Source organism: Impatiens glandulifera, chromosome 2 (genome assembly GCF_907164915.1).
Source record: "Impatiens glandulifera chromosome 2, dImpGla2.1, whole genome shotgun sequence".
Lineage (NCBI taxonomy): Eukaryota > Viridiplantae > Streptophyta > Magnoliopsida > Ericales > Balsaminaceae > Impatiens > Impatiens glandulifera.
Window position 1 is genome coordinate 67,716,275 of NC_061863.1, and position 22,887 is coordinate 67,739,161.

General features: G+C 34.8%; 3 protein-coding genes across 5 annotated transcripts; 1 reads left to right on the forward strand and 2 right to left on the reverse strand.

Annotated features, from left to right (window-relative positions):
* Positions 1-677: 677 nt before the first annotated feature.
* On the reverse strand, positions 678-15,305 carry LOC124923856 (AP-1 complex subunit gamma-2-like). The gene is made up of 18 exons (XM_047463832.1): positions 14,954-15,305; positions 13,809-14,111; positions 12,838-12,979; positions 12,037-12,210; positions 9,935-10,114; positions 8,963-9,117; positions 8,189-8,279; positions 7,693-7,856; positions 7,177-7,231; positions 5,886-6,008; positions 5,310-5,405; positions 4,929-5,056; positions 3,924-4,028; positions 3,585-3,844; positions 2,355-2,606; positions 2,094-2,269; positions 1,196-1,300; positions 678-1,099 (listed from the first exon to the last, which is right to left on the reverse strand). The coding sequence occupies exons 1-18, from the start codon at positions 14,983-14,985 to the stop codon at positions 1,004-1,006; spliced, it is 2,637 nt and encodes an 878-aa protein (XP_047319788.1). The 5' UTR covers positions 14,986-15,305; the 3' UTR covers positions 678-1,003.
* A 1,013-nt stretch (positions 15,306-16,318) lies between these two features.
* Positions 16,319-19,036, forward strand: LOC124926597 (DEAD-box ATP-dependent RNA helicase 22). Its single transcript, XM_047466848.1, has 9 exons — positions 16,319-16,468; positions 16,556-16,750; positions 16,836-17,105; positions 17,191-17,313; positions 17,394-17,881; positions 17,976-18,300; positions 18,457-18,609; positions 18,700-18,748; positions 18,830-19,036. The coding sequence occupies exons 1-9, from the start codon at positions 16,433-16,435 to the stop codon at positions 18,874-18,876; spliced, it is 1,686 nt and encodes a 561-aa protein (XP_047322804.1). The 5' UTR covers positions 16,319-16,432; the 3' UTR covers positions 18,877-19,036.
* Positions 19,037-19,869: 833 nt separating this feature from the next.
* LOC124925847 lies at positions 19,870-22,840 on the reverse strand. 3 transcript variants are annotated; one of them, XM_047465963.1, is made up of 7 exons: positions 22,521-22,840; positions 22,324-22,404; positions 22,040-22,216; positions 21,683-21,853; positions 21,399-21,611; positions 21,203-21,291; positions 19,870-20,867 (listed from the first exon to the last, which is right to left on the reverse strand). In XM_047465963.1, exons 1-7 carry the CDS (start codon positions 22,624-22,626, stop codon positions 20,145-20,147), a joined length of 1,560 nt encoding a protein of 519 aa, XP_047321919.1. In that variant the 5' UTR covers positions 22,627-22,840; the 3' UTR covers positions 19,870-20,144. The 3 variants fall into 3 exon arrangements, with proteins under 3 accessions (XP_047321919.1, XP_047321918.1, XP_047321917.1); XM_047465962.1 differs by having other exon boundaries at positions 19,870-20,870; positions 22,521-22,839; XM_047465961.1 differs by having other exon boundaries at positions 19,870-20,882; positions 22,521-22,839.
* Positions 22,841-22,887: the final 47 nt, after the last annotated feature.

A 22,887-nucleotide genomic window follows, 5' to 3' on the forward strand; every position in this document is an offset into this window, starting at 1 on the left:
AGCATATGCAGTTGTCTGCTGACTGCCCAACCCACTGGCTTGCATGTGTGCATCTCATATATATATATATATGAACCTCTTTTCTTGTACTATATTATATCTTTATTCTATAAGTCTAATCGAGTGAGTCTCTATAAACAAATTGCGCAACTTCCAGTTTGATACGATTTTAGTGTTCATTGATTTCAGGATTCTAAACCAACATTGTTTGGCAAGGTTGTTTTTGAACAAAGATAGATCATTGATTCTCTTCTAATTAGGAAGAAGTAAGCTAGCTAGCTAAGGTAGGTTTGAGGCCACAAAGTTATAAAATTGTTACTTCTATTTTAGTGTTGTGTTTATTCTTTTTGCCTAACCCACTGCACATTATTGCTTTACACATCTTAGAAAACCAAAATCCTAGTACACAGCAAATGAGGAAAACAAAAAAGCTGATCAAGTTCCTAGAAGTATATATATCACATCAAACACTAAATTGATTTACTCTTCCAACTTCTTAAGATTTATATATATTTATATATATATACTCATCAAGTTCCTAACATGAAGGAGATCAGAGAGTAGAAAATATCAATCTACAGTTAACATATATAGATTTGCAATTGATAATATTTAAAATATATGCAATTGTAGATTGTAAGGAAGCATATATGTGTAGGTAGGATACAAAATCATCAATAACATTTTTCTTCCCTATTAAACAACAAAAGCAAGTCTTTTTAGAAGCAAAAGTTCTTGCAAACAAAAACTCAGTTTCCACAAAAGTTTGATCTTTTTGCAAAAATTTTGCTTTCTTTTCTCCTATAAGGTTTGATCTTTTTTCCATGATAATAATGTACATGAACAACCTTCTTTAATTTCTTAGAGAAGGAACATATTGGGAGTTACTATCCCTAAAATTCACTGAAAATAGGCTGCACCTGTTCAAACATCAAGTACAAAAAGACAAAAAGGACATTCTACCTCTGCAGATGGGGAAAATGCCAATTCAAATCACCAAACCTTACAAATCACGTTGGAAATTACTGATTTGTCCTTCTTCCAATACATCTTTGTTGTTCAACTTGTAACCAATCCGTATCCGCATCACAAGGGATTTCTGTACAGTTGAGACGATTAAGTTATCAAGAAGATTCTAATTATCTATTAATCAGAAATTTAGTTGAAGAGAAAAGGTGTAATTTCCAAAATTTACCTTGCCATGTTGACTGTTAGTAGCACGTAAATTTTGTGTAATTGATCCATTACCGTTTGCAGGGAGTGTATTGCCACTAGCTGGATCAAGGTGTAATTGAAGAAACTGTAGATGAAACAAACCATCAGAATATCAAGCTCAAATTAATTATGGGTCAATTGTGGATTGCTCATCTTCAAATCAAGGACCCTGATCAATTACTTGAAGTACATAAATATTAGCTTACCATTAATTTCATTAACCTTAGAAATCCTATTTTATCTAGCATACCATCAAATACAGTGGGACCATCAAGCCATACATACAAATCGAGATAACTCACAAATTAGAAACAGGTATTTTGTCACATTCATGATCTCATTGAAAATAGCCAAAGTTGAAATTGGAAAAATGGTTGAGTTCCAGTTCATTTGGCAAATAAATTTATGGTTGGATTAGAAGCCAAACTTTTGTGTGACAACTAAATTTTTATTTGGTAAAAAAATGTAAAGTTGGATCATATACTAGATCATGGGTGTGATTTAAGCAAATTTAGCTTCTTGTCAAATATAGTTTACATGAAAAAAAATAGTAACCAAATGCTAGCAGTTTCTTCTTGAACAAGCTGTTTGTGGACATAGACTAGGCAGGAATGGAAGGGCTTCTTTGGTATCAGATATTTTTCGTGATTTGAAAAATTCACAATCATCTAAAAACAATCTGATCCAACAAAAAATTTATAAACCAAATGAAGCAAAAACTTGTACTCTGCATTCAAATATATATGTTGATATGCTGAGAGTCATTTAAAGTTTCATTCACGAGCACAAAGAGTAAAGGAAGATATGAAACCCATAAAAGTTTTCACAAAAAAAGAACCCATAAAAAAGGCATAGAAAATGTCTGATTAGCTTCTCACCTTTGGAACAGCTGCCTGGAAAATAAAATCTGTATATGGCGTACTCGACTTGTTCGTAAAAGTGGCCAGGATTAGCGTTGTCTGAGGATTTCCAGGTTGTTTAGAAAAGTTGAAGGTTAATTTCAACGAGCTGCTTTCAAAACCAACTAGCGGTGGATAAACAAGACCATTTCCAGCTGCTCAGCAAGGGAAAAAGAAGCATGAGTTTCAAAGAGAAGACAAGGAGTTATGTAACACAGTACAGTGTAATCTAAACTATACCAGTAACTGATGTGCTAGGACCAAGACCATCTAACAAATTCATCATAGGAGATTTAGTAGCAGGAGAGGCAGGCTGTATAGAAGCCAAAGAATGAGAAGCTAAGCTGTCCAATAAACCTGCAGGAGCTTTGTTATCTTGTCCAGATGACAAGATATCAGTAACTAAGTTGGTTTGAACCGGAGATGGAGCCATCCCAATTGATAAAAGATCCAATAGGGCATTAGTGCCGCTTTTTTGAGCCTGACTACTACCTGGAGAAAGAAAACGGGGATTGATATGACTGCGTATCAAAAGGTAAAATGAAACAAATAACATACAGATAGAAATGGAACAATAGATTCCCAAATAAGTGCGAGGACAAAAAGACAGTTTAAAAGTCACAGAATCATGAGGCCCCATTTGAAAACTGGATACATTTCCAGATACATAAACGTTTGGAAACTAAATTTAGTCCGATTCAGAAATTTATTTTTGCATACAGAAACAAAAACAAAAACAAAAACCAAAAATGTTTCCAAATGGGGATCTTGACTCAACCCTTAACATAGCTTAATACAATTAGTTTACTCTCATTAACCTTAAAATGAATAATTGTAAGCATCCCTACTTGTGTAGGGTTGTCAAGATTAGCAGAGAAAAACTTAACTAAAAACCGTTATTTGTTTCAAATTTCTACCAATTTCAGATACTCTCAAGAAAAGGAAAAATAGAGATATGACATTGTAGTACTTGGAGCTTAGACGGTGTTCTAATTTAAGTTTGTCTGATGCAACTCACTTGCATGGGAACATTTGTCTACAATAAAAAATCTCTCAAGGAGAATGTAAGAACGAAGTGAGACCACTTCCAATTTTTCCTACACTTGGGTTTGTTTCAGAAATAAAAAGGAAAATCAAGCATGAATAATAGAGAAGTCATAGTTCTGTATTTGATAGAAGAAAATGAAAGATTAGAACAAGTTCTACACTAATTCAAGGGTCAAATGACATGGTTCTCCTCTTATCCTTGAAAAAAATGGTTATTAAATCATTCAAATAAATAAGTACTTCAGAACCTCTAACTTCAGTGAATAAACTCAATTTTTTCCTCAATGCTAAAGTATGATTAATGATTTTGCAAAAAAAAAAAAAATTACTTTGAAGTTAGATTTTTTTTTTTTATTGTGGGTACATGGAGGCAGAATGATGATTGTCATCAATAAACATGCATTGTTGTCTCAGAAATCTAACCTGATTGAGAGACAGATGCTGATAGATCAACACCAAGTAGGTCTTGGAGAAAATTACCACCAGACGGGCTAGGCACTAGGGCATCATCTGAGCTTAGATCAAGTAAATCAACAAGGGGTGCAGCACTGGGTTTAGCCATTCCATTTGAAATATTAATTGCAGATCCTCGTGAAGCAGTAGCATCTGCTATCATGGACCCTGTTTTTCTTCCAATATATGTTGCCTCATCAAGAACAGGCATTTCTTCAACAAGCACAGACCTGGAGTAGAATAGTAACTTTAATAAAGAGAAGAAATGGATCAGCCACAAAGACATTTAAATATACAAGTGTGACATACCTCATATTCTGATGCCTCTCAAGTATTGAATTAAATTCCAATGATCTCTGCTGCAATTCAAGCACAATGCTCCCTTTATATTGAATAAACATGGCTTTTATTCTCCTGTGTGTCAGCATGTGAAGAAAGTGTTAAACTAGTCTAAACACAAGAATCACCAAACGAAGGTGTACTCATCATAAGGGAACTAGTATTTATTTTATTTTTTCTCAGGGGGGATCCTAGTATTTGAGAGTCAGAAATACTAGATATACATAGACAGATGTCAATGTTTCACATTTGAAGGAAAAGTGTTTAGGTATTATATGATATGGTTTGCCACATATATTCTGGATAAGGTGGAAGCAAATTTTGTACTAAAAAGCCACATAAGTTTGGCAAATAAGGTCAATAACATTGTTCTTAGTGGAATTTTTAAATGGAGAAAAGAGGAGATTTTTGATATATTATTCTGATAATATGTTATACCTATTTATACAAGTTTAGAGCTAATTTTCGTCAATTATGATAAACCAGAATCCCTAAAATATCTCAACTAACTTATTCTAATTTCCTCAATTAGGATAAACTAGAATCTTTAAATATCTTAACTAATCTATTATAATATATCTAAAAATAAATTAGAGAATAAAATACATAGTTTGACTATTTCCACATTCTTCTATCTGATTCCTTTTCTCATAGAACTCCACTATAAATATAAACTTTTAAAACTTCGCGCTCAACAAAAAGCTTACAAAAGCTTGCATCAAACACTTGATGAGTAAGTGCAATGGCAATAAATATGAAAACCTTTTGCATGTGGGTCTACAAGATTTTAGTTTGAAATTTGTCCTGGAAGCTCAGGAAATAATTTGATGAAAGTATATTGGTGTCTATATTAAAAGTATTTTCATTTCCATGATAACTTTCATAACATATACTTGAACAAGACAAATGGAGAACTTTTACTTACGATAAATAAGAAACTAGAAGATAACAAGCAAAAGAGCTTTCATTACATACTCTGAACAGACAGGAAAACGAAGAGATAGCTTTAGTAGAGCATTCAAGCACATTGCTTTAGTGGTCAGATCTGAGCTATGACACTTTATTGCAGTTTCTACAACATCAACAGCATCAGACTCTGTAACCTGTAATGCAATCAAGTCAGGATGATTAGAACCTCACACAGTGGAAATCCAAACATTATTTACTTTAACTGAGTCTAATCATTGTCATTAAGTGAAATATCAAATCAGGAAAAGTATATACCAGCAAAGAAATTGCAAATCCTGTTCAAACTCAAATTTTAACTATAGATGCAAAACACCTGATGTTTTTTTCACAAAATTCTGGATGATGAAAATTTAAAATTGGCTAAGATTCAGGCATGGGTGGACTCACGGTAATTGGGGCTTCTTTGTCGAGCATCCCGACATTGTTGACTAACATCTCTCCATATTCGCCAATACACCAAACTGCCACTCGAACAAGACATTCCTAATGAAACATGAAAATAATATTTTACATATCCATATATATAATATGATCCGAAAAAGAGGGGCTTGTACGGGATGAGAATTTTTTGATCTTATTGGCATTTAAAATTCTTATGTTGTTTTCTTATTTATTGTTTTGTTTTTTACTTCCCTTTTGTAACGCTTGAACGCATCTTGCGTTCTTTTAATAAAAGTTAACCTTTTTCATAAAAAAAAATATGAACTTCAACATATTCTTATAATCCATTTGTTAAGTCCAAATTAATTGTCATTTTTTATATATAAATCCATGTTTCTGAACAAATGACAAAAATAAGTACGATTATATCCAGAGCTGTGAATTGTTCCCTCTTTACTCTATGCTTCAATTAACCTCCTCTTTATTGGTAACAATTAAATTTTATCTCAAGGACAACTGGACCAGCATCTATCTTGTCAAGCCCCATAAACTTCATCATCATATTTTCAAAAAATCAAATACCTGATCGCCTGAAGTTTGGACTGCTCTGTATAGAGACCGTACAGTGTATCCATGGAGAGTTGAAGCATTGCTTATCACAACAATCAGGGCATGCCAAACATCATCCTTCACATAATTTCCTGCCTACCAATTATAGATTTACTATCAGCACTTCAATAGAGAAATGACAACTACCTCCAAGAATCTTAAAGGAGAATCATAATAAAAGGACATAACATTTTATGTGACAAGATATTAATCCCATTCTAAGTAAAAAGTCAATACAAGTCTAATAAAATTTATCAGAGATGCAATGAACAAGTCTGCGATTCAGCAATCAACTGTTGTGAGAGTTTTAACACAATATAGAAATCAAAGAAAGAAAGTTTAGCACTGCATGGAGAAGGAAGGTAAACTTTATTAACCTTTAATAATATCCTCAACCACATTGTTATGAAACAGCATAAGAATTAGCCAAATAAAAAGTAATTTAATGATTATTACATGCCAAAATCTGAGATATGCATTTCTCCAAAAAGCTTCTAAGCGACTAAACTGCACACATGAGAAGCTCAATTGCTGATACCATTTAGGGGAAATAATTTCGTTCCCTAAGCTACTCCATCCTATTTTAGCAAATATTAAGTCACAACTCTTTGCAGTTCCAAGGTCAAAAAAGGCATCAATGCAGTGGTTTTCCCTTTATCCTGTGCCTTGGGGATCATTTTCTAGAATATGGAAAAGGATCATTCTCAGCTAGAATGCAATAGAGCTTATTATGCAAACCATTGAATAAAATGATAGACATACACCTATACTATACAAGAAGCAAAATGTAGGTACAATGTATTAAAAAAACAGATAAAGCAGTACTTCTATGAACACTATTCAATATAGAGTAACTGCTGAAACATTTACAATAAACTAAATTCATGGTAGCTCATTAGGTATCTGAAAATAAAATAAAATAAAACTTCTGAGTTATTATTGTACAGTAAGTTATAGGCAGTTAGTTATCATTTTGGTAGTTATTTTTCAGTTATAATTAATTAGTATAAATATGTAGTTTGTAATGAATATTATATGATATATGAAGAAAGGAATTGTCTTCTCTCTTAAGGCTTTTGCTCTCTCTCTCTCTCTGGAATTCTTCTTCTATCTCTCCCTAACAGGAATTCTTCTATCAATGAATTAATTACATATCAAAAACTTGTGCAGAGGATAAGAAGAGGACACATAATTCCAGCCACTCAGCCTGTCCTAAACACACATCCAACAAATGGGCTAAAGGCAGTAAATTAATTTATTATACCTCAGAGAGAACTTTCAGCATCTGATCTATGTACCAAATTTTCTCAGCAGAAAACCTACAAAGGAAATATATGTAAAACCATAGGTTCAGATTCTCAAAGATATAACAAAGAAATGTTGTCTAACCAAAAATATCATACTTAAACTAATTTAACCTTGATTTATCATTATGGTGAATTGATTTATCACTTACTTTTCATGACATCACAATCATAAAAATGGTTAACAGAAAATGACAAGGCAGTGAAAATCATAGGCAACAATTAAAAAATCACCAAGAGCTTGTTTGATCTTGGATGATTTGGTTTTTATAAATAACCCTTTAACCCATCATCAATCAAATCATTCAAATTACCCCTACTTTATTTTTTATAAAATTTAAATATTAAATACAAAAGGATATTGTAGTAATTTAATCCATCATTTGCAACTTGAAATCTCAAGCACTTTGTAAAATATCAAGGCGAGTAAAAAATCTCCAAAACATTCTTGACAAATTTAACATTTTCCTACTTACTTTTCCACAATTGAGCAAATTTTAGCTGTAAGATCCCCTTTGAAATCCAGATCACTCACTTCCAGATATTCTACAAGCTCTTTTATCAAGGCCTTCACATTACTTTCATTCACGAGCAAATATACAAGTTCAAGTGCTCTCTTGCGGATGGAAGCATCAGAATCCTAAAATAGATAAGCAAAGTAATGAGATTCTCTTGTCTGGCTTATTCATCGGAGGTGTGATACTTGTCAATATGCATAGCAGGTCAAGCAGTAGAGAGTTTTACTACTACAGTAAACAAAATCTCATATAATTTCAAAAACAATAAACACTAACCCTCAAATTAAAATACTTAAGAGAAATAGAATATGAGGAGATATATCCAAAAACTATGGAAATCATGGACCTAGCAGTGTAGGTTATACATCCAAAGCTGCTTAATTTCTGTAGAGTATAATGTTTGGCCACAGGTACAAGGAAAACGAGGAAACAATGCATCTTGGTTGAATTCTACCTTAACACACTCCAAGATCGTGGCTCGGTGCCTCTGCACTGCTTGTGTATCTACAGTAATAGCCCTCATCAGCATGTTTAAAGCAACATATCTGACAAAAGGAGCAACTTGTCAGTTTGAACATTTATTAAAAACCATTGTATATTGATCCAATCAACACTAAGACAAAATCAAGCAACGTATATTTCATTGCTGTTTTTTTTTAAACTCTCCTGAGGCCATAAGACTGGGAAGGATCGATATGTTATTCCTCCCGAAATATATTGTAAGTTCTCAAAACAGAAAGAGGTGTGATGCTTTATTCCTGGAACTAACATGCATCAACAATGTGAACTTAGAAACTGTTTTGCCTTCATTTACTGAAAGGAAAAACACTGAATTGCATTTTCCAGCAAAAAACTGGAATATCCCCCAATGAAGGGCCAGATAATAGATTGGATAAAAGCCACCTCCCAATCCCAAGGTCATGAACAAGACAATTGTCTGAACTATTTCTACATATTGTCTAACAAACCAATACAAGCTCACATCAAAATATCATCAAGAAAATTGACTGAACCCTTTTTTTTGTGACCTGGGTTTAATCCCGGGGGTGGCTAGCACGACCCCCCACATTCATGAACCCTATTTTTTTTTTGTATATGTATCTATTATCAACACTTCATGTGCAATGTGAACATTTATAGACACCTTCATTATAAGGCTTTTGGTTTCTTAAAAAAATACAATTTTGTAGGCGATGCATTGATTGACTCAAAATGGACAAAGAATGACCTGATATTATTGTCACGGTTTGATAAGAATCTCCCTAGGATATTGATAGCAAGCACACGTAGGCCACCACTATCTTCAATACCCATAATGGTCTCAACGCATTCATACAGGATTGCATTCCCTGCGTTTTTATTTGACTCAGTTTTTGTTGCGACCTGGAAATGAACAAGTAGTATTGCATTAAGATATGCCGTTCCACATCTTGAGGATTCTCAACCAACATTTTCATTCAGAACGTATCCCATCAGTAAATTAGATTAAAGTAAACAAATAAAATAGATGCATTAAAGACTTAAAGTACTTTAATATCTATGAAAGAGTGTACAAAGTGAAAAGTCGGTAAAAACTAAATCTGCACTTGTTTCATTGTAAACCTAGCAAGGACAACTTTTATTTTTGTGACTAGCATGACACCCCACAGTCATGACCCCTCTTTAATTTAGAGTGTATTTAATGGGAATCGAACCTGAGACATTTGGTCTCTTAGGTAAGGCCCTTTCTACTTGAGCTACCCTACAACTTTTAGCTGCATTTTAAAAGAACTTGTTTACTTTATCTTTTTCCTCTTTATTTGTTAAGTAGAGGTCATCAGGAAAATGTCTTTACCCACCTAAGAATTAGGCATAACAGATTTATAGTGTAATATTTTTATAACTTCTTATTAAGGGAATTTGCTGTCTACAGCTGCATTTGTGACCTTCTAGTTCCTTGGACATGAGAGTGAATGAATCGCCAAAAACTCAATTAGGTGATAGGAATATAGATAATAGGACTTAAATGTAATAGACTCATGCAGAGGCGAATATTCAAGTTACAAGACTAATACAAACTATTGGTCATAAAAGAAACAAGAAAAAAAACAGAGGGAGACTGAAAGAACAGAGAAGCCCACGGAACTGGAGAAGTGAACAATATCAACTTGTTAATGTATAACAGGAAAATTATGGAGTAAAAAGCAGTTGAGTTGATAACCTGAGCAAGGATATCATTCATCAAATCACTAGCATCTGCATCTCCTTGACCCAATACATGCAGAAGCCTCAGCAGTTTAATATGAAGGAATGGGTCTGTAATCCCTGAGATATCATACTCAGGTGTATATGAACTGTTCACTACATCCTTGAGAGACTTGACCACCGCCTCCGTGCATTTCTACAAATCCAAGATAAGTACAAACTTTATCACAACAGAATTCAGAAACTCAGTTTGAAGAACCACATGTTCCACTACTCAAATACATTCCTAAAAATAGTGCCTCTTAGCAATAAAAACATGAGAACTATTGTGATATCAGAGAAAATATTCATGATAGTGTGATTGATATGGTCTTAACTTCATTTCTACTAAAATTGGTGCAACTTTTTAACATAGTGACAGAGAGAATACATATTGACGCTGGAGGTCAGTCCAACACTATAGGGAGTTAAAATTGAGCTTAGGAGTCCTCTACCAGCAGAACCATTTATCCTAGCTAGGTATAGACCAGAACAATCCTCCCAAAACAAGTAGAAACCTTTCACATTGACAGGATCTTTAGCTCTTATGCTTTCAGTAGATCTCATATTCCGTAACGTTTAAACGCATCTTGCACACTTTTTAATAAAAGTTTACATTTTAAAAAAAAGTAAGTCTCATATTCCATATCTCAAACAAACTATGAAACACTTGTGTTCAGAAATAACCATAAAACAGTTCTGGGTGGTAATAGGGAAACTATAAGCACACAATATTTTATTTGTTTTTAATTCTCAACAGTAAACTGGGAACATAAAATAATTCTGGATTTCAAATAAGACACAATCAAGACCTGTGTTCAGAAACAGCCCTAAAACACATAAAGGGGAAAGAGAGTCATCTAATTGGGGGAACTATGTTGCCTGAGCAATTCATGAAGAGGGGAAAACTCACTGTTTGAGCAGTTCAGCCTGTTACTGGGGAATTGCAAGGCTACAAAGACTGGATGGAAGCTATGTCTGGATAACTAAGAAGCTTCACCAAATTGTATAATGAAGATAAAAACGATATTGTGGGGATCAAGCCATGGTTGAATGTCTGGGGAACATAAGTATAAGAAGTGCGCTAGACCCCACTGATGTTTTTTTTACAGAAAAAAAGTCAAATTTAATATTGTCACCAAGGTTTAACTGATACACCTCATACTTTTCCACAAAATTATTGCACAAACCACTTGATCAATGTACTGAAAGAGAGAAGTTTTCTACATTCTAACACATTGATGGCACTCTTACTAATAAATTTTCAGACCATTAATTGATGAAAGCAATTAATCCTTGTAGTTTTCATCAAGAACTTAATATTAAACATGTGACAAGTATGATGTACATCACCATACAATCTTCTTTTCATAAGAAAGGAAAAGTTGTAGCTCTGAAACTGCTTAAATTGACTCGATTCTGGAAGAGCATCACCTAGGCCATCAGAATGCTCAAGGATTTTTGGACTTCCTAATTGGCGTGATTCACTAAAACATACAGGAGCAAACAGAGAGAAATTGGAGGTAATAAGGAAACTTAGACGTCAAACTTAAATAGCGAAAACAGAAATGTCATGCCTAAGGTAAAATAATAGGTTAACTTAGTCTTTAAATTGTTTGTATAAGGGTAATTGCCTTAGAACCCTGATGAGTAGCTATAGGATCACCAGTCATCTAGTTAATTTCAATATAAAGTTTGAGTATTAAGGTTCTCTTAGACAAAGTTGTAAGCTCCACGTGAATTGGAACATTCTAAAGAAGGTTTCCCCTGCATGGATCATCAAATTACCACAAAAGAGCATAAACAAGAACATCCCCAGCCTCCCTGAGGTCGTGGGTTTGAGTCCGTCATGAGGCAAATTATGCGCCTGGTTAAATGGTTAAGTGTGTTTGCGGGGTATGTGCTTAACCCGCGGGATTAGTCGCACTCCAAAGAAGAAGCGGAACCCAGCGTTCTAAAAAAAAACATCGTTGTTCTCACCAAGAAAAAAAGCATTCACATGGTGTTCAATGTATCATAACTACGCTGTCATGTTCTAAGCCGCAATAGTAAGGTCCATTTGGCCATTGTCAGGTCTACCTTTCTAAAATGTTCAAGGGCTTCTTCACTGACTTTGCACAACTCAACGCAAAGCTGGACGCCAGTAATTAGAACTCCGTGATGCTTTTCTTTCAGTAATAAAGCAGCTGCATTTATAAAATTTTCAGCCAAATCCGGAACTTTTTTAACAATCCTTATAGAGCACAAAGCTGCCTGCATCATGAACAAGTATATTTATATTAAAACATATAGCAGATCAAAGGAATACGATAGGAGACTTAAGTTAGACATATATAAGCGCATATAGTTCAAAAATACATGTATGCATATTTCTTCCAAGATAGAGGACCCAAAACTAATTCAGTGAAAATTATAAAAAGCTCGTAGTAAAAAAATAAAAATAAAAAATTACAAAAGCCATCCTAATTGTCAAAAATATTGTGCAGGAGTTCTAAATATATATATGCATACTTCATGAGGAATTGAATATAATGACATGAGGAAATACAAACTTCATCAGTTGTCTCAGACTAACTAAATGGGACAAGAATATGCTTTAATAGACTCATTGCAGAAAAGGTATTTGTCATGAAAAATAAGACAGATAATTTATTCTTAGGGGCACATATGATCCCAAAGCATTGTGTCTATCAATGAAATTAATGCTTCCAGCAGTTGAAGATAAGCTAATTAGCGATAAGATAGAGGAAATAACTAACAAACCAAATGAAATAAAGAAAATATATAATAGCTGATAAGCAATTAAAATAAACACTTAAAACAATAATTTTAGCTATTCTAACACACATGATATTATGGGAAACAGTTGTCAATACTTACCTTTTTACGAACATTTGGATCCCGAAATTGCAACAATTTTTCAACTTCAGGTGCAAGATCACGGGCCATTTCTGCAGAACATATATTTCCTAGCGCACACAGAGCTAATCCCGCTATATACTGATTGGAGTGATTGAGATCTCTAAACATAAATTAAGTTCCTTCATATACATCCAAATGGAAGAAAAAGATAACAAAAAAGGATAGAAGTAAAAATCATCTATAGTTATAGGATAAATAAAAAGTTATAAGAAAAGGAGAAAATTCTTATTTCGAAATTGGATGGAAAAAAAATTATTCTATATATTACTTGCTAACTAGCTATGGAGGATAATGTAACTCCTATAATTTATGTACTTCCTTATGTGCTAGGAACTATAGTTATATACACCATATTTAATATTAATTGAACTAGATAAATATCATAATATTTACATTCCCCTTAGTACATAATGTACTTGCAACTTAGCAGGGTCTGGGATATCATGAGAAATGATTGAGACTGTAGTTTGAGATGAAGCTTATGACGAAGAAGTTTCAAATACAGCTCCAAACTTAGTCATGATGAAGAATGAAGAATCTGAATGAATTCTAGAGAAGTTGGAGCCTGGAGGAACTACAAATTGAGAGATGAATTCCTAAGATAAAATATTTCAGAGAGATCAAAGCTCCAATATTATGCAGAAATTAAAAGAATAAGAGAATGCTCTTATTTCAAAACTGAATGAAAAAATGATTGCATAGAATAGTTCTATGTATACTACTTGCTATCAAGCAACAAAAGATAAAGTCTAACTCCTATAAATTAGGGACTGCCTTATCTGCTAGAAACTATTATATAATACATCAGATTTAATATTTGATTGAACTAGATAAATATCTACAAATAATAATTAAGTTCATGCGTAAATAGTTGGTTGGCTTAGAATATAAATAAATATACTATAAAAGAGCCATAAGGGAATGGATACTGTTTTAACGAGTTTGTGACCAACATCAAAACTTCTTGTCTTTCATCAAGAAGCAACATAAGGCCAAGATAACCTATCCTCTTCTCCGGAAATCCAGCTGATGCAATTAATTTCAAACACTCCATTTGACCAAAATGTGTAGGATAACCAAGCATGTGAATGAACATGAGCTTTGCCAGATTACGATGCCTTAAGTCTTGATCATTTTCACCAATTGCTGCACGAATAGCGGCACACTCTTTTCGAACAACAGCGCGTTCCTCTGCTGCAGTTTTGCTGGCACGTATAGCCCGAATCATATCCCTGCATCATATCTACAAGTATCAGCAACACAAAGAAGGGCCTTCTATATCAGCCATATAACCTAAAAGGCATTAATCCCCCTATTTTCCTGTGAGAAAGGAACAAGATAGTTCCATTCTGTGGCAAAGATCTTAACATTACAGTGACCATTCTAAAAGGAAAAGAGGGTGTAAATGCATTCAGAACATTCAGTTATTTCTTAGACACATTTAAAACTTTTTGTGGGCAATCATTTATTTCAAGGATAGAAAATCCAAATTGAAAATGAAGGCAGCATCAGACACAAATTTTAATCCAATAGACTAGGGAAAGAAGAGGTAACAACTAATTTCAATGGTTTGTCATAACAAATTCTGAATAAAATTGCAAATAAACATAAAGTTATTTCCATGAGATAAGAACTAAACTCAAATGGTTTGTCATAAAAAAATCTAATGTATCCATGATAAGAGAGTTGATGGAGGAAACAATCAAAGTGTCATAGTTTACCCTAACAAAATCTTCTGCAGCTGCCTATAAGGCAAAAATTCTGTTTAAATTGCAGTTCTATGGGACTGGACTAATATAACTAAGGCAACATTTTCAACAAAGGAGGCAGTTAACTAGGAAAATTATGTCTTGAATTTAAACATTCGCAATGCTCATTTTCAGCTTACCAACTTACCTTTAGCAGCAATATTAGTAAAAAATAAAGCATACGTGAACAGAAAGATCTAAGTAATAAGTAGAGCAGCGGGTATGGTTTAATTAATTGATTTTTTAGTAAAATTCAACAAAGAAATTCATCATGATCATGATCCTTGGCGTGTTGAGAAAAACACGAAAATCTTCTATGGTCTGACCTGAGACGCGTTCCAGACGAGAAGGGATTCATGATGAGGGGAGGGGGGGGGGGGTCGATCTGATTGAAGTGCGATGAAGGAGAAAGAAGCTTGAATGAGACGGGGCGAGGAGAAGCTGCAGTTGGAATAGTGATCTGGGCAAAATTAGATGATCCGATGGGTGAATTTCGCGGGGATTTCAGTGAGATGTTTGGATCTGGAGAGGAAAATTATGATATGGTTGTGATTCAGCTGAAGAAAGACAAATCTTCTATCTCGATCACGAATTCGATCTCTTACGTACAGTACTGGCCTCTTCCGTTCCGGTCTTCCCCCTTCCGGTGGAATGTTGTGCTTTCTTTTCTCTTGTTCTTAACACTAAAGACTACTTTTACTGCTTTTCTATTTCTATTTCATTTTTCACTCATTGTTTCAGAATATCTAATATATATGTTCTATATATCTAATATTTAAATATTCTAAAATTATTAAGAGCTATTTATTTATTCAATTTTAGTTAATTCTCATTCATTCGTATTATATCTCCACAATTAAAATAATTAAATAATATTTTAGATATTAAATTAAATAATATATCAAATTTACAAAATATAAAATTATAATAGAAATTATCTAACTCTTATATATATTTTTTTTTAAGATCACTTAAAATACTTGAGTTCCATAAAAAAAAGCAAAAACAAACCAATTAGATGGTATCGAAAAAATTTATATAAAACATTCTGGGAAAGTGAAAATTGTCATTATTAATAGGTTGTAAACAATGCCTCGTCTACATTAATAATAGTTAAACAATATGATCATAATAATGAGAAATAATGAAAGGACAAGACAATATATTGGGTAAGAGATCCTAAAAAAAAATATATCATTTTAAATAACTCATTATTAAACAATTGAAAATTAACTACACATCTAACAACCTCATCTCATTTACTACTCATAGCTAGTTAAAACAAAATTATTACATTATTATCATTGTGTAAACTAGTTTGAACTTTAATGAAATAAATCACTATTAAAGTTAGTAATTGATAATTAAAATTATTAAAATGTATAAAAAAAATAGGTTATATCTTAAAAATTTAAGATAAATTTAAAATTTTAATAGATTAAAATTTATATGGGCGATACAAATACTTATTTGCAGAAATAGTTATAAGTAATTAATCGATAATAATTAACCTTAATATTAATTGAATCTCTCTCAGTTTAGCAAAAAAAAAACTTTGAACTTAACTGGATTAAATAACCAGTTTTGAAGTTAGATGCAAAGGTTATATGGTAGATATAAGTTGAAGGACTAGTTTACAACCCTAAGTAGCATTTTAGTTTTGTTTTTTTTTTTTCTATTGGCGATGACTACTTATCTTTGTGTTTCATCTTGTTGTTGTTGTTGTTGTTGGTTCAAGACAGACAGACAGAAACTGAATTGAAGAGTCTTCATTCACTTCCTACTAAGTGAAAAAGCAGATATCGATGATTGTGTCGACGAAGTTTCTAGCCGCGTTTCAGGTTCTTGGCTGATCATTTTACTACAACACTATGTTTCACATCACCATCATCATCATCATCATCTTCTTTCCTCCTCTTTCTTTATAGGCATGCCATTTCACGCGCTATCAATCATGCCGCCGGACACTCAGACGGCTTGGCACCGCCGCGACGCTCAAGGTAAATGGCAGCAACGACACATTCTTTGCGGAAGAGGGGATCTCATGGACATCTCTGGGTTTGTCTGATCGCCTTTCTCGAGCTCTCTCCAATGTTGGGCTGGAAAAACCCTCTCTTGTACAGGTATGTATGTATGTATGTATGATTCATTTTAAATACATATTATTTATTCACAGTAAACCGAATTATATAATCTCCATATTTTCAGGCTTCCTGCATACCAAGTATACTCTCTGGAGTGGATGTGGTTGTCGCAGCAGAAACTGGTAGCGGCAAAACCCATGGCTATCTGGTTCCACTAATGGAAAAACTATGTAATAACAGCCCCGGAGGAGGAGACAAGACTCAACGAAACCTTCAGTCTCTCGTTCTATGCCCCAACGTTATGCTGTGCGAGCAAGTAGTCAGGATGGCTAACGGTCTACAGGATGATACTGGCGAACCACTTATCAAAATTGCAGCTGTTTGTGGGAAACAGGTACAAACGTCTTCTCTCGATTATTAACCACATCTTCTTCCTTTTTGATAGTAAGGAAATTCCATACTTGTTCATCTCCTCCCAGGGTTGGCCATCTATTGAGCCGGATATACTTGTGTCAACGCCAGCTGCCCTTTTGAATTCCCTTTATGCAATCGACGCAAAGAGGCAACGCCTGCCTGCTTTTATGAGTGGTGTCAAATATGTCGTGAGGATCTATTCTACACGTTTCTCTCAACATTCGTGTGTTTTTTCTATTCTTTTACTCGAGAAATTTTGTGTTTTCAGGTATTTGATGAGGCGGATATGTTGCTTTGTGGAAGCTTTCAGAATCAGGTTATTCGTCTAATTCATATGCTCCGTTTTCAAGAAAAGCTTTTGTCTCGCTCCGGAAAAGGTGAAGATGGTGTAGTGGATGTTGAGTTTGAAGACGGCGAAAACCTCCATGGAGAGTTTGAAGACGGCGGAAACCTCCGTGGAGAGTTTGAAGGTAGTGACAGTGAAGAAGACAGTATAGCTGATGAAGAAGAGGAAGACCACGAAAGCGCTGTTGTTGTTGTTGGGGACCCGTCATCGAAGGGTGTTGAAGTTGATTCTTCAACAATAAGAAAGGGGTGGAGAAGGGTGAGGAAGACATATGAGCGTAGTAAACAGTACATTTTTGTTGCAGCCACTCTTCCTGTCAATGGAAAGAAAACTGCTGGTGGAGTGTTAAAATGGATGTTTTCTGATGCCAATTGGGTAAATGGGAATTACCTCCATCATCACAATCCTAGGTACGTGTCTCTCTACTTTCTTACTCGTTATATTTGTTGCATCAGCTGCAACAAATATCTCTAACCATTTTGGTCTCTGATGGAATTTCTCTAGATTGGAGGAGAAGTGGATTGAAGTTAACAGTGGGACACAGGTTGGCGCACTTATAGATGCGGTGAAAGAAGGTTTCGATTCAGAAATGAATAATGATGATGGGTTAAGAAGAACCATGGTCTTTGCTAACACTGTAGAGGCTGTGGAAGCAGTGGCTAAGATATTGATGAAGGCCGGGTTTGAGTGTTACCGCTACCACAGAGATAGCTCTATGGAAGAACGAGCCCAACACTTGATTGCCTTCCAAGAAAGTGGTGGAGTTCTTGTCTGCACCGATGCTGCTGCCCGAGGGCTCGATATTCAGAATGTATCCCATGTTATCCAGGTGCATTACACTTTTTTTGTGTGTGGATCCATAGATCTAGATACATTTATTGATTGTTTCTTATTTGAAAGAACAAACTTGTGTTGTAAGTTTGTGTAGAAATGAAAGGAAGATAATTAATTTATGTTAAATGCTTGGATGTGATATTTTTTGCAGGCGGAATTCGCAACATCTGCTGTAGATTTCCTGCATAGGGTTGGTCGAACTGCTAGAGCGGGACGGCCTGGGGTCGTGACAAGCCTGTACACAGAAGCAAACCGTGATCTTGTTTCTGCTGTTCGCAAAGCAGGGGAATTGCAGATGCCTGTGGTAATATTTCAACTCGTACCAACATTTATTTAGTTTTGGTCAGTCATCATCCAAATATGCCATTAATTGCTTCATGTTTTATCTTTCCAGGAAAAGGCTTTTAGTAGGAAAAGAAGCTTCCGCAACAGACTAAAGAAGAGTAAGACCTTGTCATTCCCGTCATCATCTTTGATCAACTAAAATACCAAATTAACCCAAATAATCCACCATCTTGGATCAGGTTCGGGGAAAGCTGGAGGTGCATCGATGGCTGTGGCTACTGCATGATCTGCTGATTGTTAAGAGCCCAGGCCAGCCCCAGAATGAATACACATGGAATTGTAACATAAACTCTGTAATTTTGTATTGAAAGGGTGGTGCCCCTATATAAGATTGCAAGAATCAGTCAAGTTCCAGTTTCAGCTATTCTCAATTATTTTTCACCCAAGAGTCAATGTTCGCATGTCATAAACTTGGGTTGAGTTTTGTCAGCAGAAAAGCAAATGTTGTACTCATAGTTTTGCAATGCAGTTGTTTGAGGAAGAAATAGACAAAGGGCAAGCAAGATGTAGAAATCAAATTATATTATATAGTGAAACCAAAATTAGATTTCATACAAGGCTTTGAGTTTGGTTTACTTTTGCTTTAAGGCTTTTGTTAAAATTAGATTCCATCAAAGTACAAACTCAAATAAGGGATTCCATTTGTCAAATAAATACTTTCTTTGTGAAAGTTTCCAAACAATATTGGTTCGTGTTGAAAGCTAATACTCTACTCAATTATAGAAAGAAACAAACCTTAGAATCTTTCTAGGGAAAAAGTATGGCATTGCTAAAATCCTTCATTCTTCTTACTCTCACAACTATGAAGAAGAAAAAAATATGCAACGAATAAAACTTCTGTAATTGTGTTTCGTTTGTAATTGTGTTTTATTTTTATTTTCGTTCTTTTTATTTTCTTTTGAATGTTTCTTGAATTCATTAACAATTTTTTCATCAATAAAAAGTTTACCTTTTATTAAAAAAATAAAAAATTATATTCCAACAAGAGAAAAACATCAGTGTTGTAAAGATGCCATTGGTCACGTGACAATTGACGTATATTCAATTGAAGGTTTAATTACTTTGATTATTCAAATACCCCGCGGATCAAACAATGGTTTTTGTTTATTTTAACAACGAGGGAGCACATGTTTGGAGAAACAGAGGGTTTGTCAGTGAAAAAAAACAGTTTCTGTGTATTTGGATCCCACTGATATTTTGTCCTGCTCAAGTAGAAAAATGACATGAAAAGGACCCTTTTTATTTTTCTGAGAATAACATGCTTACATGTTTCCAACTTTACTTTGACAGAGCAGCAGCTGATGATTCGACACAACAACTTGACAAAGTAAAATGACTGCTCAAAACTGCTTAAACAAGTACTCCACTTGTTCTTCTTCCCCCCCAATCCACACCCCAGAATTACACAAATGTTTTAAAGATAGCTAAATTTTGTAAAAAGGACAACAAACTCTTAAAGAATATGTATTATGTATATAATAATATAAATATACCTCAATAGTAGCCCACGGACGATTTCACTCTTTGGGATCTAACTTTATGATTTCCATAAGTTGGAGTCCAGTGATCCAGAGGCCTTATTACCATATCTTCAAACCGTCCATTTTGCTCTTGAACTGCTCCAAACACTATCTCCTCTGTTTCTTCCTTGTTCTTCTCATAGTATGTTTTTGGGGTAGACGAATGATATAGATGATGATGCTGTTGTTGCTGATGTTGTTGTTGCTGCTGCTGCTGATTCTGGAACTCTCCATCCCATCCGCTATAGAAAACCCTACTTTGACGAAGCTGTTGCATTTTCTCAGCATCCTTTGACATGAATGCATAAGTTTTACGAGGTGTGGGAGCACGGGTCTCTATTGAAGGTGGGGGTGGTTCGTCTTCGTCCGGTATCACAAAACTATCGGGTTGCTGCACTGCCCAATTTTCGTTAGAATGCATAGGCATAGTCACCTGATGGTTTTGGCTTTGGTACTCGAATTTAACTGACTTCTTTCTAAATCCACCGGGAAATATTCCTTCTAATATTTCTGATACTGAAGTACCTGTGTTGATTAAGAGTCTTCCAAGAGATGCAAAGAAACCATCGTCTTGCTTTTCTGGTTGCAACTCATCTTCTGTAGGGATCAACGGTGGCCTGATTGATGGTTTTAGAAAGGGCTTTTGATATGGACTTTGAGGAATGCTTGTCTTTCCAATCATAGTACTACTCTCATACTTCTGCGTCAAAGCCTAATGGTTTCAAATTTAGAGTTTCATCAATGTATTAGGGTGATCCAAATAACCCAAGTTCTATCAAGGCCTAAAATATTTTTTGTATTTAATATTTTCAAATGATATAAGAGATAAGTAGAAGTATTTTAATATTTTATTTGATGATTTGAATGATGTTAAGAGTTTATTTGGATTCCAAATAACACTTCATCAAACAAGACAATGTGTGAAGGCATCATCTATATGAAACTTGTTCAAATGATGGTTTCGCCTCTCCTAAACAAAGAATTCCATGAAAAGAAAGTTAATGACAAGTATTCCAAGAATTTGGAACTTACACTTTGCTTGGAGACTATACCACCAACTCTCCTTTGAAGTAATGCAAGCATGTAGCCAAAAAAACCAGCAGCTAGAAGCACTGCAATTCCTACATGGAGGAGATTAAACGTAAAGATTGCATTTATAACAGAAATCCAATGCAACTATTAATAAGATTAAGCAAAAATGGAGAAGCCTTGGAGAAATTCAGGGTACCTAAAGGGAAACTACTTCCATATTGGTAAGCACAATCATCAAAATGGAGTTGAATCTCCCTGATTGCATGGTTTCCTCTGTCAATTACGAGGAGGGAACAACTACTTCCTATGTAAAATACATCAAAGTCGTTAGAGAACTTTGCGTCTTCACTCGGTCCATCTACATGACCAGCTCCACGCCCCACTTTGCCTCCTGCTATAGTTGTAACCCCTGGGAGGAGCCATAACCATTTCAGAAACTGATTGCAGGAAATTAAAATGACAAGTTGAAGCTGAATTTACCAGAATCGCTTATTTTCCTGATTGCCATATTCATGGTGTCTGCTATGTAAATATTTCCTCTATCATCAACGGTAAGCCCCTTGGGATGGTTCATCCTTGCTTCTCTGGTTTTCCCATCCACATGTCCACTGTACCCGTCGGCTGATCCGGCAATCAGCTTTGGTCTGGTATCTGCAATTTTTTCTAATGTTATGATCATTTCATTTAATTAAAAACAATAGAATGGAATGGAATGGAATAGAATGGAATGGAAGTATGCATTCAATCTAAATAAACTAAGAAAAGTAATTTGTGAATTAGAATGGATGCAAAGAGAGAGAGTTGAATACGGAAGGCATGGAAGTAAACATGACTTACATTGAGACAAGGAGGAGGAGATCTTGTAGAGGTTACTATTGGCGGAATCCAGAATTAGAAGCTCTCCATTAGGTAACACTTCCACAGAGTAAGGTTCAAGGCCAAGCTTACTCCCGTCAAACACTGTCTCAACAGTATATCCACTCTCAAACTTCATCATTGGACGGCCAGTAATCGCTTAAAAGTAAAATTAAAGTCAGAAACAGTGTATCATCATCATCATCATCATCATCATCATCAGTGGATGATGGATCAACAAACAATGTATCATGAGAGATCTATACCAGTTTTGGAAGTAGCTTTCAGTGACCAAAGCCATTTGACGAGGAACGATAGCGCGTTAGAGAAGAAACCGGTAACAATCTCTGCACAGACAAATTGGAAAGGCAGAATCCAATCAGGAAGAAGATAGAGATCAAAGTAATAAAAGAAATGAAAAACAGTAAAATCCAGAAGAGGAGAGAAATGCGTTTGCACTCACTTGCTGAGGTAGGAGGAGGAGCAGCCTTAGATAGAGAAAATCCAGAGATCAAAAGAAGAGCAAGAGCGAGAAAGAACAGAAACACTTTGTTAGTCACGGCAGCCATTCTCCCGATAGAAGAAATGAGATGAAAGCTTCAAAGCAGCAGCAGCGGCATTACTCGGAAACCCTAAGTTATAGCTTATGGCGACGGCAAAAGTAGCAGCAGCAGCAGAAATGAGTGAAGAGAGCTTTTCTATTGGCTTTAGTAGGTGGGAGGAGAGATGCCGATGAGAAAGAAAGAAAGTAGTGACTAGTGAGAGAAACCAAAAGATGGTCCACTGGAAAAGAAGGAAAGGGCCATTCATTCATTCATTCATATTCATAC

Coding starts and splice junctions, on each gene's coding strand:
- LOC124923856 (XM_047463832.1), bottom strand. CDS start 14,985: ATGAATCCCTTCTCGTCTGGAACGCGTCTCAG. Junction 3,845..3,923: donor GAGAGGCATCAGAATATGAG/GTATGTCACACT, acceptor ATTCTACTCCAG/GTCTGTGCTTGTTGAAGAAA. Junction 2,607..3,584: donor AGCATCTGTCTCTCAATCAG/GTTAGATTTCTG, acceptor TTCTTTCTCCAG/GTAGTAGTCAGGCTCAAAAA.
- LOC124926597 (XM_047466848.1), top strand. CDS start 16,433: ATGATTGTGTCGACGAAGTTTCTAGCCGCGTTTCAG. Junction 17,882..17,975: donor CTCCATCATCACAATCCTAG/GTACGTGTCTCT, acceptor GAATTTCTCTAG/ATTGGAGGAGAAGTGGATTG. Junction 18,301..18,456: donor ATGTATCCCATGTTATCCAG/GTGCATTACACT, acceptor TATTTTTTGCAG/GCGGAATTCGCAACATCTGC.
- LOC124925847 (XM_047465961.1), bottom strand. CDS start 22,626: ATGGCTGCCGTGACTAACAAAGTGTTTCTGTTCTTTCTCGCTCTTGCT. Junction 22,217..22,323: donor GAAAGCTACTTCCAAAACTG/GTATAGATCTCT, acceptor TTTACTTTTAAG/CGATTACTGGCCGTCCAATG. Junction 21,854..22,039: donor CTCCTCCTCCTTGTCTCAAT/GTAAGTCATGTT, acceptor AAAAAATTGCAG/ATACCAGACCAAAGCTGATT.